We start from the raw sequence: 15,046 nt of genomic DNA, 5'->3' as shown, positions 1-15,046 counted from the left end.
GGGACCACCTATTGAGTGCCGGGGTCAGGCTGCGAGCAGGGGCTATGCGGAGAGTTTAAACCAATTTAAACCGACCTAATACCGTGCTATGGTTGAAAGGGAGATGCCCCACGTGTAGCCCCAGCCCTGGGTTTGGTGCGGGGCTGAATCCAGCTATCTTCAGTGGAAAAGTACCCCGGGGTTTCAGTGAAGTTGTTCTGAAATGGGAGTGATCATATCCCTGAGATTGGGGGATTCGGGCAGCAGGTTCTGTCTTGGAGCCATCCCTGTGGAGTCAGGCGGCGTGGGGAGCACACCACCACCCTGCAGCCATAGCCGGCCTCACCTCACACCTCAGGGGGGTGGGTTATGGATTGTGTCTAAAACGGGATCCTTTTTGCGAGAGGGGGACAGGTCTCTCCTGGTCCAGCCTTGGCATCCCTTCTGCAGAGCAGCTGTGACAGCATCCCTGTCCCCTGGCCCTTCTATTTATGGGGCACCCAAATTTTTCTGGTCCTGGAGTCACCCCTGTTTGGCTTAGGATTTTTGTACCCCAAAAATTGTCTGAATGCCGGTGAACCGGGCACCAGATGTTCCTGAGACCATCCTCCCCATGCCCACTTCCTGCCCCTCAGGTTCCATCCTGTGCCCGCTGAGGGGTGAGCAGGGTGACTGCTCACAGCATCGTTTCCCCGGGGGAGACAGTGCCTCCCTGGCGACATCCACGTGGCAGGTGAGGGCCGAGCCAGGAGGCCAGGCGCCTGGAGAGGAAGTCTGTGGGGATGCGGCCAGCGGCTGGACAATCCCGGAGGAGTCTTGTTCTGGCAGGACAATGCCGCTGGAAGAACAACTTCCCCCCGCCGCTGGCCCTGGGCAGCCGGGCTGAGCCGAGCGGCAGCCCCGGGATGGGTTACAGGCGGTGCTGGAAGGCTGGGACAGCCCTTGTGCGGGCAGTGGTGGCAGCACAGCGGCTCCTCAAACCCTTGCATCTCTCGGGGCCGGCGCACAGAGCCCGGCGCACACAGAGCCCGCATTGTCACTTGCCCCGCGGCGCCGGCTGGGACCCCAACATCTGGCCACAGCGCGTGTCCCCAGCCAGTGCCGGGGCTGCGGGAGTGGCAGAGCAGCTGGTCGGGGGAAAAGTGCCTTTCCTCCCCTTTTGGCTCCTGGAGAAAGGGGCTCTTTCTTCATTCAGGGTTTTGCTGCTCAGGCTTTTCAGCTGCCTCTCGAGCCGCGGTTGCTGTGCCATCGGGTTGGAGACAAAGGGCGCCCAAAAAAAAAAGCAAACTGAGACTGGAAGGCTGGGCAGCAGTAGCGGGAAGTGGGGAGTGTGGGATTCGGTTCCTGTGTTTGTACGGTCTAACTGCTTTTTTTTTTCTTTTATTATGGGAAGCTTCTTTGGCAACCCAGGTCTGTCTCCAGACATGGGCAATGCCCTGCAAAACCAAACCCACTGCCTCTCTGAGCATTTCCAGCCTGGGATCATGGTTCGAGTGCTGACCAGGAGAATGTACAGCCTAAAACCAAGAGGAGGCAAATGCTGGGACTTGCCTGAGGAAGCAGTTTCCCTGCTTCATCCTGCCTGGTATTATGGTATTGTTTATCCAGTGCCAGAGATGAATGGAGCACGTGACAGCAGGAAAAATGCAAGTTGGACAAGGTCCCTGCCCAAAAATGCAGCAGCCCCTGATTATGGCATTACATTGCAGCCCAGGCCCAAACCCAAGTCCGCCTCCCTGTAGCAGCACACTCCCTGGGAAAGAAAACCCCAAGAGCTCATTGCTTGGAGAGGGTAAGGGGGGAAAGAGGCCCCGGGATTTGGTGCCAGGAAAGCATCGAGTTGGTGGCACATCCAGGACCAGATTTCAACCCAGTTTTCTCTTTCAGCCACCACTTCTCCCACCGTCTGGCTGGAAAAATGGTGTCTCATTTAACTAAGCCATCATTATCATGATTAGTGATCACTGGGGGCGGGGCCAGCTTGGTATCTATGAAGCATTTGTTTTCAGATATCCCAGAACTCTGTGGCTGTCCATCAGCTTCAAAGCACGGTGCCATGCCCGGGATGAGGTTGGTCAGGTCTGGGAGCCTCTCCAGGTCACTCTGAGAAGGAGTAGGAACAAACCCTCCTGGGTCCCTGTCCTCAGATTTACCCACCAGAATGAAGCTTGGTGGAAGTGAGAGGACTACCGTGGTTTTGGGGGGACTTGGTGTGTTTGTTTTCAATTATACTTGGCTTCCGAAGAGACTGATGGGACACTGCCCAGAGTTTGGTCAGGCTGGTCAGCTTTCTGGAAACCTCTTGGACAGGGCTGTGAGAACATCACGGTGCAGGGCTTTGGGGAACAGCAACTCGGGACGGGCGGGATGGGGAACGCACCCGTTGCTGCCGACAGAGCACCCAACGATGCTCAGGGCGTGCTGGGGGCCACAGGGGAGCAGAATGTCTCCATCCCCGGGTATCAAGGGGAAGGGAGGAGGAGGAGAAGGAGGAGGAGGCGCCGGCACCCTCTGCACGCCCCGCCGTGCGCTCCCAGCCGCGGGCACGGAGATGCGCAGGGCAGGGCCCGGGACCGGGCAGGACGGGGCCAGCGGAGCCGGGGCGCGTATAGGGGCTGGCGGGGAGGACGCGGGGGTCGGAGGGGCGCGGGCGGTCCGCGGGCAGGGCCGGGCGGTGCCCACGCCCCGCGTGGGGCGGCCCCGGGTCCGTCCCTCCCCGGGCGGGGCGGGCGCGGTTTAAAGGCGGAGGCGCGGCGGGGGCCGGCGGTGGCGGCGGCGCGGAGAGGCGAGGAGCGGAGGGAAGGATGCTGAAGAGCTGCGGGAGGAAGCTGCTCCTGTCCCTCGTGGGCTCCATGTTCACCTGCCTCCTGGTGCTCATGGTGGAGCCGCCGGGGAGGCCGGGGCTGGCCCGGGGGGAGGCCGGCGGGGCGCAGCGGGCGCTGCAGAGCCTGGGGGCGGCGGCGGCCGTGGCCCCCCCGGCGGCGCAGGGGCCGCCCGGGCTCCGCAGCTTCGCCGATTACTTCGGGCGGCTGAGCCGAGCGCGCCGGGAGCTGCCCCCCGCCCCGCCGAGCCCCCCGCGGCCGCCGGCTGAGGACATCTCCCCCCGCGATGTCTTCATCGCCGTCAAGACCACCAAGAAGTTTCACAAGGCGCGGCTGGAGCTGCTGCTCGACACCTGGATCTCCCGCAACCGCGACATGGTAAGGGATGGGGATAGGGATGGAGCTGGTGGTGGGATAGGTCCCCACCGCTGGCCGGGATGGAGCGGCTTGGGACGGGCTGCAGCCCCCGCGTCTCTGCCGCGGTCCCGGCCCTTCGTTCTGCGGGACCTGGGTGGTGCTCTGACCCAGCAAACACCACCTCCCCTTCCCTGGTCCCCCATACCGCTGAGCCGGGTGGTATTCCGGGGCTGGCTGGGCTGTTCTGCAGCCAACCGTGTTTTCGGGAGGGTGAAATGCAGCGTTTACAGAGTGAATTTGGAATGGGTGAGTGATGTAGAGAGCCAGACCTTGGCTCCTCACACTCAGCAGCCCCCCAAAACTCCGCTCTGGGGTCCTTCCCACTGAGCACCTCCCATTGCCTGAGTTACTTTCCGCTGGTGAAACTGAGGCACGGTGTAGGGGTGCAGCCCAGCCCGTGGGTGCCACAGCCCGGGTCGGGCCCCTGCAGTGAGGTGCCTGCAGCTGTGCTGCCCAAAGGACACCCAGTTTAGCAGCCCAGGGCTGGGAGAGTGCCGAGATGTGCTGTAGCTCTCGGTCCCCTTGCAAGGGACTGGGCAGGACTGGAATGGCTGGGAGCTCTTGCGGGTCTGCAGCGGCTCACCCACACCGGGGCAGTTCCAGTGAGTCTGGTTCCTGACATTACTGATGTCCTGCCCAGTCCTGGCCGTCCCTGTCCCTTACTCTGTCCTTCAAGTACTGAAGCAAAATTTAAAAGGGAAAAAAAAAAACCCTGTTTCCTTAGGAAATGTGCTTTGCCTTTTGTTCTTAAGACACTTTTTCTACCCTTAGACAGCTTCCCAAAAGTAAATTATGTCTAGTCCTAACCTTTTCATCCTACTGTCTTCACGTGTTTCCTCCCAGCCTGGAACTGGCCTGCTTGCTTGCTAACTGTTTTCCTTGGAAATCTGGAGTGGTGGAGGGTGGAGGCTGTGGGGGAAGGATTGACCTGCCCCTGCCTTCCTCACCCAAGTCTGCTGGACCTTGTGGGGTCTTGGCTCCTGCACTGTACCTCAAGCATTATCTTACTTTTTTTTTCCCTGTGAATAGTGTTCCTTTTTTTTTTTTTTTTTTTTTTCTCAGGTTTCCTGGGCTTGGCAGTGGATCTGCCACTTCTCCTTGGTCCAGTTATTTAATGGAAACCTCTTTTATGCTCTGCTGTCACTGTGAGGGGGTGGTGAGCAGTGGTGGGGGGAAACACTCTTTGAGCACCTACAGATGATCCTGGGAATGGCTGCTCTTTTTTTTCTCCTCCCTCTTGTGAGCTCCGGCTTTCTTCTAGGTTTTTTTTTGTTGTTGTTGTGCTTCGTTTGTCCGTTTGGATTCCCAGAGCCCCAAGGCTCGGCTCTCACGCTGTCCCCCTGGGCAAGCTAACAAAGCCCCTTTTCTCCTGGCGCAGAGAAAAGGCTTCGCAGCCTCTTGTGTGGCACTTTCCATGGGAACGAGGGAGCCGGAGCCGGCCGTGTCCAGGTCAGGTTGCCTAGAGATGAGGGCCATGAAGCCAGGGGGGCCGCAGCCCGGCGAGGTGCCCGCCTGACAAGCCAAGCCGCTGAGTGACGGCTCTTGTACAGCACTTGAGGACAAGGAGCTGCCGAGAGAGCTGGAGGCAGCACAAACTCCTGCGGAGCAGAGCGGGGTTGTGAGGACACGAGGCGCAGGGGATGAACCTGAGCTGCTGGAGGTGATCGGCTCTGCTCTTCCCATGCCAGCCCAGCCACTGTCTCTGGGTAGCTCTGAGACACCCTGGGCTTCCCCAAACTTGGCACCAGGCTGTGTTTTTCTGCCTGCAGAGTGTGGGGTTGGTGCTATGGGGCTCTTCTCTCTTGCTTCCCTGCAGTTCCTGCATCTCTTCCTTGCCTGGCCCCCTGGTTTCCATCCCAGGAGGGTGATTTGGTGAGAGTGGGGCACTGCCTTTGCTCAAACGTCTGTCTTGGTCTGAGTCAGGCCTGTCTCTGCTCATTCTCTCTCATTCTTGTTTCACTAACGGTGCTCAGGCATGTGAGCTGCCTCACCAACATGGGGAAGTTCCTGCTCAAGGGCTGAGAATCTCCCTTGCTGATGCTGCATCTCTTTCTCCTGATCCTTCTCTCACTCAAACCCTAGCCTGCTGCTGGCTGTTCATTAGCCAGGCAGGAGGGATGCAGACAGTGCTGAGAAGGGGTTAAATCCGGCAGGTAGCTCCTGCCTGGACCCTGGCAGAGAGGGGGAACAGCTATTGTGTCCTTCCTTGGCTGCTCTTTGTTCTGCCCACAATAGTCCCTGTTTCCTGCCCTCTGTCACCTCCAAGACACTGCAAAGGGCACCCCCTTCTCCTTCCTGCCTCTCTGCACAGGGAGAGCACATCCCTATTCCCTTCTAAATCTCCTCTTTGGGTTGCACAATCCAGGCCAAGCTGCTTTTGGAGGAGTCTTATGGGTTTCCCCCTCCTTGCTTTGGGGAGAGTTTCCAGCTGTCTCAGTATCCTTAGGATGCTGGAGTGCTGGCTGGAGAAGCTTTGCACTTGAAAGGAAAGAGAGGGGGGACGAAAATGGCCATTAAGCAGAAATGCTGGACAGGAGCAAGTCCAAGCCCACTGCTTTCTTGCCGAGTCGGGTGATTTGCAGCGGCAGAGTTGCCAAAGACACATCTCCTGTCACTGGGGTTACCCTGAAGGCGGCTGGGTGTCCCTGGGGCACCCCAGAGGCATCCAGGCAGCTCGGCACACGCCTCGGAGCCCGCGAGGGCTCCAGCCCGGGCCGCCGTCCCGGCAGCGTGGGATCCGCTGGCTGCCTCCCGCTCGGCGGCGCGGTAATTGCAGGCTTTGAAAAATTCCTGCTCTCGGGGCAAAGCAAAAGGGTTTGCCTTCCAAAGAGCACGCTCCTCTGATGGCGGTTCCCAGATTTCTCTAGCACCTTGGCCAGGGTCCCCACCCACATGCTGGAGTGTGCTGGCATGTGAGTCTCACTTGCACTCCCACCAGAGCGGCTGAGACCAAGGACTGCTCATCCCAAATCAGCTCCGCGGCGCAGCTGCCTCCCCCCAGCCCTGGGCTGTGTGCCAGGGCCTGCTGAGCACTGCTGAACTCGGATCATGTGTGAGGGTCCCTCCCTGCTGTCCCCCGGGGCAGCCTGTGTGGGTTTTAGGGGTGGGGGCCCCTTAATCGCCTGTCCCAAACGATGCTGCTGTCCTTGTCCATAAAAGCCCTGGAGCCGGTGAGCGGCGCGTGGAGCACCAGGCGGGAGGGTGGGGGACCCTTGCCACACAATGAGCTCATTGTTTGTGAGGAGGTTATTAAAAAATTATAGCATTTAAAATTACAGTGGAGGATTCTTCCTCTTGCGGAAAGGAGCAGGGGGAGGAAGGGCCTGCGGCCCTGCAAGCCCCTTCCCCGCCTCTGCAGGTCCCCGCCTTGGGATCCTGTGCCAGCACAGACCTGCCCCTGGTCCTGGGGAAAGCCACCACCATGGAGTGGGTATGCTGCCATCGTGGCATGGTGCCATTGTGGGGACATTGCCATCACACTGCTCCCAACTTGTTGAAGACAGGTGGGGATTTCCCCCCCCTAAACCCTGAGGCTGGAGGGAAAAGAAGAAAATTTTCTGTGGGGGACACAAAGCTGGGCAGCTCTGGCAGCATCCTGACCTGCTCCAGAGCCCCTTACCCAGCTAGAGGCTGAGTCCCCCCCAACCAGCAGTTCTTTGCTGCCTCCTTTCCTCTGCACCCGAGTGGGGTGGCTGTGAAAAGGGTGCTGGAGTGCTGCATCCTCTCCCAGCATGGGGAAGTGAGATGTGGCACAGGGTCAGGATTTGTGCACTGCAGGGTCACGGGGTGCCTGCCTGGCTGAGGTTCCCTTTCTGGTGGGTGTGCTGGTGGGATGGTGGCAGGCATGGGGCATGCTGAGAGTGTGTCACCCTGGGAAGTCACAGAACCACTCGGCCAGGCAGCACAGAGAGGGCCAGGATGACCGCGGGGTGGCCCTGGCTGGTGGGACGCCTTGTGCAGCACACAGCCATGAGCAACCCACGAGCTCCACCAGTGGAGGGGAAATGAGTCACCCTGAAAGGAGAAATGAAGGGGAGGCAAAAAAAGAACAAAAAAAAGACACAAGCCGTCCCCACGGGTGAGGAGGAGGCGGTGGGGGCCGCCCGCCTGGCTCCCGGGGGGCAGCTGCGGGGGCTGACCCCATTCTGGCCACGGGGATCCCGGGTGCCGCTCAGTCCCGGCCGCGGGGCCGTGCATTGTGCGGGGCTGCTAGGAGCGCTGGCAGCTATTGTTCGGGAGGGATTTGGCATCCTGTGTTTCTTGAAGCTGCAGTTCTGAGAACAATGAGGTTTCCTGCAGGGGCTGGGGGGGATGGGGGGGGGGGGCAGCGGGCCCTTCCTCTCTTGCACCCCGCAGGAAAAGTTACTGCGGGGGGGGTCCAAGAGTTCCTTGCAGCCCTCAGTGCCACAGCTGGCACAGGGGCCAAGTGGGAGAGGTGGATGTGAGGGCTGAGAGTGCTGGGCCTGCTGGCCCTGCTGGGTCTGGAGGTTGTGGTTTATAGGTGACAGCCTGGGGACGTTGGCTGCAGTGTCCACTTGCACCACGATAAACTGGATGCTGCCCTCATGTCTGGCATCCCACATGGGGGGTACCAAAGGTGGATTCATGTTTTTTACTTGTTCTCATCCTTCCCTGGCCTATCCCCTCCCAGGCTTGGCTGTCACCTCTACTCCTCTCCCCTGCAGCCACAGGTGAAGGGCCATGCAGGCAGGGTGCATCTCCCCTCCAAGAAACACAATTTAATCTAAAAATTAAATTTAAAATGAAGTCTTTAATTGTTTTCATTTTAATCGAATGTCATGGTGGGGTTGGGAGGGATGTGGGAAACCTGTGAGGCTCCAGTAAGTGCCCACATGGGGTGACTTGCAGCTGTGTGCCCGTCCCAGTCCCTGAAGTACCACCTGGTCCACCCACCCCAGGAATATTACAGGGATGGGTGTGGGGAGAGGCCAAGGGGAGATGCCTTGGTAGGATGAAGCCTTTTGGTGCAGGCACAGAATAAACAATTGTCCCTGTGGTCTATTTATAGAGGCTGAGTGCAGGATTAGTTGTGGGGTTATTTTTGGAGCAGCTGAAGGCAGTTGCTGGACGGTGCTTCTGAGCTAATCAAGCAAACATTTTCTGTCTCGCCTGTGCAGAGGCTGCGTGTTCCCTGACCCCCTCCAGTGAGGCTGGAACCTGGGCAGGAGTGCCAACCCCCCTGTGTGACAGGGTTGTCTTGGGCATCCTTAGTGTCCTGCTGCCCTGGTTCAGCTCATACCCAAGCAGTTACCTGACCCCTCCCTGAGCACCTGGGGGAAAGGGGGACCAGTACCCCGAGATGGTTGGGGGTGACACCCCCTCCTCTACACACAGCACTGACCTTGTCCCACCCCAGCAGTGCTGTGTCCATGGAGCAACCACGGGCATCCTTGGCCCTGCAGCTGATGTGTCCCTGTCCCCCAGCTGTCCCCCCCTCATCAGCGGTTCCCCATCCCCTTTGCTCAGGGCCTTCCTGACCTCTGTCTCTCCTCACAAGCCAGGCTGCACGGCAGGCTGTGCATTTGTGAGAACTTGCCTTCCCACCTCCTCCATCATTTTTCCCCCCACTTTTTCTTTTCTCCTTTTCAAGCCCCAAAGGTCACTTGTAGCCCCGTCCCCTCCCATTGAGCCTCGCTGCAGCTCGGGGCTCTCCCCACCAGCCCCGGCTGGGGACCTGAGCAAACAGGGCCGGGTTAACCAGTGCAGCTGTATGCTAATGACCGCTGCCCGCTTAACTCTCCTCGCTGAGTAAAGTCAACCCCACTATTGTACCCAGCTCCTCAAACAAGCCACAAAACCCCAGCGCGTTCCCGGGGCCGGCTGCGGGGTGGCACCCAATTTCCAGCTCACTTGTAATTCATCATCCCCAGAGCTGCATCGTTCCCCCTCTGCTGCCTCCTGCCTTCCCCCCTCCAGCCCTTTTGTCTTTCTTCCTTTGCCCTTTTGTGCACGTCTGGTTTTTAATAGCGCTTGGCAGCTGGTTGTGGTTTCTCTCCTCCAGCTTTGTTTGCTGCCCGCTGATTGATGGCGATGCCTTTCCCACCCCCTGCTCTCTGCTCCTGCTCCTCGTCCTTCCCCAAATCCCAGGCCCAGAGCAGCCCCTCCAGTCCTTCTTCCTGGGTGACATATGCCAGGAATTAGCTGTGTAAATAGCGGAGTGCAGCCGGGCGGGCAGCGCAGGGGCCGGGGAGGAGCTCGGGTGCTGCCTGGCACCCGGGACTGTGCTGGGATGGGGCAGTGGGGGACCATCTCCTCCTCGGGGCTGGCAAGTGGCACCCACTGGCACCGTCTCAGCCCCCTTGGGTAGGACACAGGGAGCAGAGAGGAGTCGTGGCGGTATTGTGCAAGTGGCCAGGGACAGCCACGTGCTGTTGACACAGGTGGGGACGCGGTTGGGAGCCGGCGCCACGGGCAAACACACCTGCCTGGGCGGCTGCTCCGGCATCCGCGGCCACGCGCGCCGGCTCAAGTCTGAAATCCCTGCTCAGATCAGGCCGCGCTCTGCACCTGCTCCCCTCCGTGCCCCCGCCTCCCCTCATGCTGGGGACAGCCCCTGTGGCCCCCAAAATCTCCCTGCCAGCTGCTGCCCAAGGCAAAAGGATGGGGATATTCCGTGAGGGGGCTGGGGTTTGCTCCCAAGGGGAGCTCGGCACCCTTCTTGGTCTGAAGCTGAGTGTGTTGTGTGGGTGCCCAACTCTCCTGTGCCACTTGGGGTTTTGATGAGGGGGAAGAAGTCACCATCAGCATCCTGGAGGGATTGATCCCAGGTGCTGCCCAGGGCTGCTGTGTCACATCCAGAGCCACGTGGTCTCAGCCCCTCAGTCCTCAGAGGTGCCTCGTCTTCTCTTTCAGACCTTCATCTTCACTGACGGGGAGGATGAGGAGCTGAAGAAGCAAGCACGTGAGTCTGTGGCTCTTGTCCCTTTGTGTGTGTGACTCGGCCAGGTCCCTGGAAAAGCTCCCACCTGTGGAACACGGCTGGCGTGGGGCCTGTTCTGGGAACTCTGGAAAAGCCCTTGCCACGGGAGCCTGGATTGAGAATGAGGCAATTTGTTTCACTGATAATGCTTAAAGCACCCTGTGCCCAGGGGCCCCACCTGGGGACAGGTTTCCTTCCCAGTCAGCCCAGCCCATGGCCTGCATGATGCTGCTGGGGATCACAGTAACAGGGCGGGGTGCCTTTGCACCACTTTGTGCCTGGGGAGAGCTGGGATGGATGGCAATGTGGGCAGGGCTTCATGGGAGCGTTTCCCTGGCAGCCGTTCTCGGGGCTGGGGTCAGCATGGTCTGTTCTCCCCAAGCAAATGACTGCTTTTCGGGCTGGGAAGTGACAGCCTTGGAGCTGGGCAAGCAATATAGGCCAGGATTTTTGCTACCATGTCCTGGGGAAGCTCAGGGCTCACAGACATGCCTTCACCCCCAGGGTGGCTGGTGCACCCTGGGCAAGGTGACGTAGGGTGGCATCATGCTTAGAAGTGGATAGGGCTGAACCATGGTGGATCTGCTGCATCCACATTCCTTATTCATCCCTTCCCTTCTCTCATATGGACCCAAAAGACATTCCCCCAAAAATTCGCCATTTGCCTAAAACAACATAGCATGCAGGTCACTGAGCACTGGGATCATCCATGAGTTCCCATCCCCCTGGCACACCTGGGACACGTGTGGTGAAGTGTCACCGTTTGAGTGCGTGGGGAGGTGTGGGATGCGCCAATGCTGGGTTTTGACCCCTCTTTTTTCCCTGCAGGAAACGTCATCAACACCAACTGCTCGGCTGCCCACAGCCGCCAGGCGCTGTCCTGCAAGATGGCCGTGGAGTACGACAAGTTCATCGAGTCCGGCAGAAAGTAAGCGGTGTCCAGGGTTGCTGTGGGGGACAGTGGGGCTGAAGCGGGGCAGGACAGTGCAGAGACCATTTGTGGTTTTGGGGTTGTATCTCAGCATGGGGACTGGGGAGGTGCCCTGGTCAGGTGTGACACTGCTGTCACTGCAGGTGGTTCTGCCACGTGGACGATGACAACTACGTGAACGTGCGGATGCTGGTGAAGCTGCTCTCCAGCTACCCCCACACACAGGACATCTACATCGGGAAGCCCAGCCTGGACCGGCCCATCCAGGCTACGGAGAGGATCAGTGAGAACAAGATGGTGAGCATGGGGAGAGTTTGGGGCTGGCCTAAATTTGGCTGGCTGGAGAAGGAGCTGTTGTCTCACAGTGTTGGTTCCCCCCTCTCGCAGCATCCTGTGCATTTCTGGTTTGCCACGGGTGGAGCGGGGTTCTGCATCAGCCGGGGGCTGGCACTGAAGATGAGCCCTTGGGCCAGGTAAGAGCATTGGTGTTGCTCTCCCATGGGGACTCCTCATGGTCCCCAGGGCACAGAGAGATGACATTTTTGGGGATGGGTGCTGGACCATGTCCCACCACCTTTCTCTCTTCGCCTTTCCGGGGATGTCTGCAGGGAGCTTGGAAACAAGCTGGGAAGGGCTTCAGTTCGCACAAACTGACTTTTAATTGGAGCTGGGCACTCACTGGCCAACCCCAGACCCTGCAGGGTGCCCACATCCCCTGGGCTTTGCTCCTCTGCAGCCCCTCTCTGTCTCCCCGCAGTGGGGGTCACTTCATGAGCACTGCAGAGAAGATCCGCCTGCCCGACGACTGCACCATCGGCTACATCATCGAGTCTGTGCTGGGCGTGAAGCTCATCCGGAGCAACCTCTTCCACTCGCACCTGGAGAACCTCCACCAGGTGCCCAAGTCGGAGATCCACAAACAGGTACCCCAAGTTGTCACCTAAAAATTGGGCATCACAGCTAAGATATGGATTGACATGCGATCAAAACATCAGCAGAGGGGGAAAGCCCCACCAGCCCATCCCTGTGGGATGATGCAAAGTGTCACTGCAGGCTTTGGGAAATGGGGTGAATTTTGCAGCTCCCCATGCTTCTCCTTGATTCTTATGGCCATGTCGACCACTTGACCCCCCTGTGCTTGCCCCCCAGGTGACACTGAGCTATGGCATGTTCGAAAACAAGCGCAACTCCATCCACATGAAGGGAGCCTTCTCTGTCGAGGAGGACCCATCCAGGTGAGATGGGGGTCCCTGTCCCCCCCAAACCAGATGCCGCGGGGCCGCCACCATCCAGTGCTCAGCTCTGCTCCTCTCCTCTGCAGGTTCCGCTCCGTGCACTGCCTGCTGTACCCCGACACGCCGTGGTGCCCCACCAACATGGTTTACTAGGAGGCGCGTGCGCCCTCCAACCTCGTCCCGAGTTTCCCCGGTATCCGACGGGCGTGCGGGACCTGCGTGCGGGTGTGTCAGTCCGGCCTCGCCGCGAGGCGGACGGACGGACGGACGTCGTTGCTGTGGTATTGCACAGTGTGTGTGTACTGAAGGCTGCTGTGCGGCCCCTTGACCCCTGCCCTGCCTGCCCGGCTGCCCGTGCCCGCTGCCTGGTCCGGCCAGGAAGGTGGAGAGGGACGGGATCTGAGCACTTAACCACTGGGCACCCCGCGGCTGGCGGGCCCCACGCCATGCGTGGGGAGCGGCCACAGCGCGGGGCCCTGCCCCACCCCGGGCTTGCTTCTCCTTGATTTTTTTTCCTTTCAAATGTTAAGTTTTTTTGGTGTGTTCTTCCCTTCTTTGCATCTACCCCCCAACCCGCTACCATAACCCCTCACCCACCCCATCCTCTCTCCCAGTCCCAAAATCTCAGCAGCGAAGCTCTGGCTCCCAGTTCGGATGAGGGGTCCCCGCGAGTTCTGCTCGGCAGGCAGGCAGAGAAGGCAGAGGTGGGCAGGGGAAGCCTCTGGCCATGGCAGTGGCTCCTCCAGGGCGCCGCAAAGCTGCTGGGTGCTCGAAAGCCGCACTGGAGGGAGACAGTGGGGTGGGCTGGGAGCCGGTGTTGGTGTTAACTCCATTTCCCGGAGCTCTCCCCACACGGGTGAAGCGTTGCCGGCAGCATCTGTGGGTGAACTATTTATAGACTCGTGTAAAGACTTTCTATAAATAAGGGCGTGGGAGGAGGGCTTTTCCGGAGCTGCTGCGGTGGGATGGGCACCGTGTTTGTGCAGGGTCTCCCTCCAGTGCTGCCTTCCTGCTGCTCAGACAGCTCTGCAAAGGAGCACCTCGAGGTCTGGCCAGGGGCTGTGTGTGTGTCCCCCGAGGGGCCAGAGCATCCTCCAGCCCTGGCCTGGCTGTGGGTGCTGCCCAGGAGACACCTGACCTGCCGTAGGCAGGCAGCATCTCCCAACCCGCCCATTGTGCTCTCCCTGATGGAGAGGGATTTATCCAGGGAGGGAGAGGAACCCTGCATCCTCCGAGAGCTGCCCTGCCTGCCAACACCAGCCCTTTCTCTGCCCCTGGGCCAAGCCAGAGCTGAACATTTCCAACTTGAAGCTGAGTGAAAATAGCCCATAATGGGTGTGTTGTAAATATGTTATTGAGCCAGTATTTTTTTTACTGTGCCTTTTTTTTTAAGAAAAAAAACCACATTGAGAAATATGTAGATTTTAAAATGCTTTTTATACATTTTCTGTGGATCAGAAAAAGAAAAATCCCCGACCTTTGATAATCTGTTTAAGAAAGAAAAAGAATTGCGATGTCTTGTAACTATCACTTACCTTAATTTATATGTTCCAGTATCTGGAATGTCACTCTGTGCTTTTTGTAACTAGGATGTGTTTAAAGCAATAGATGTGGGAAGGGGAACCAGCATGGACAGTGTGTTCTCAGGGACCTGAACCCGATCGCTGCCACGGGGTTCCCGTGGGAGCGGTCACCAATAAAGCGGCTTTTTTGCTGACCACAGTCACCTGGTCCCGGGCTCCGGCGTCTCTTTATGGATGTGCTGCTCTGAACACCCCTTGATCCCCCGCAGATGTTATCACCTCTGGCTGAGCTCTCAGGGCTGCCCTGAGGAGGGGCTGTGCCTCCATCCCTTTTTTCCCACGGGTACTGGGATCCTGCTGGCCATTTGCATCGCAGGGTGTGAGGGTCCTCTCCTCCTTCCCCTTCCCAAAAGGCTCGGACAAGGCTTGGCACCTCAGGGCTGTTTTTTCCCAGGCTCAAGGGTGGGAGCGGAGGCGGTGGGGATGAGGTGAGAGCCGGTTGTTAGCGGGGTGTTGTTAACAGCCGGCGGGCAGGCGTGTGCGTGGGAAGGTTGGGGGCTGCGGGGGAGGAGCCCCTTCCCTCCCAGCCCTCCCTTCACCCTCTCCACCGCAGTTTCAGCCAACACTGAGCATCCACCTGCCAGTAACAAGCCCCAGCTTTCATGGGCTGTGGGAACAACTTAAGATCTGCCCCCCCACTTCCCAAACCAGTCCTGTTTGTGCCACTGGTACCAGCTTCCACCTGCGCCATCCCCTCCTCCCCGCCTTCCTGCAGAGCCAGCACCCTCTTTTTTTCTTTTCAAGGCACACTTACTTACTTCACAGTTTTGCTTGAATCTCCGGGTTATCAAGGGTTGGCCCTGCTAAAAATACAGCCTGGCAGGAAGTTGGCGTGTGCTGAAGCAGCCACCCCTCCTCCCAGCACCCGCTCACCCTTCAGACAGCCACAAAACCAAAAGTCCCCCAACCTCTGCAGCCCTTGGTGAGGTGTGGCTCTGGCTGCTGCCCCAGAGAACCAGCATTGTCCGGACCCAGCCACCCCAAAAAGTGCCCTGGAAAAATGGAAGGGTGGATGGACAGCAGTACTGCCTTCCCTCAGCTGCCTGGGACCAGGGATGGTGTGCTGGGTGCAGGATCTGGTGCCCCTCAGCCCATCCCTGGTGTGGGGTCAGTGAAGGGCCCTGCATCAGGCACAGGAA

General features: G+C 59.1%; 1 protein-coding gene across 1 annotated transcript; it reads left to right on the top strand.

Annotated features, from left to right (window-relative positions):
• The first annotated feature begins 2,761 nt into the window (after window positions 1-2,761).
• LFNG (LFNG O-fucosylpeptide 3-beta-N-acetylglucosaminyltransferase) lies at window positions 2,762-14,050 on the top strand. The gene is made up of 8 exons (XM_069029742.1): window positions 2,762-3,179; window positions 10,092-10,140; window positions 10,987-11,086; window positions 11,233-11,386; window positions 11,477-11,562; window positions 11,847-12,012; window positions 12,239-12,324; window positions 12,411-14,050. Exons 1-8 carry the CDS (start codon window positions 2,784-2,786, stop codon window positions 12,475-12,477), a joined length of 1,104 nt encoding a protein of 367 aa, XP_068885843.1. The 5' UTR covers window positions 2,762-2,783; the 3' UTR covers window positions 12,478-14,050.
• Window positions 14,051-15,046: the final 996 nt, after the last annotated feature.

The sequence above is a fragment of the Aphelocoma coerulescens genome, chromosome 14, assembly GCF_041296385.1.
Source record: "Aphelocoma coerulescens isolate FSJ_1873_10779 chromosome 14, UR_Acoe_1.0, whole genome shotgun sequence".
In the NCBI taxonomy this organism is placed as follows: Eukaryota; Metazoa; Chordata; class Aves; order Passeriformes; family Corvidae; genus Aphelocoma; species Aphelocoma coerulescens.
The sequence above is the reverse complement of the archived record's forward strand: the minus strand, read 5'-3'. Positions and strand labels throughout refer to the sequence as shown.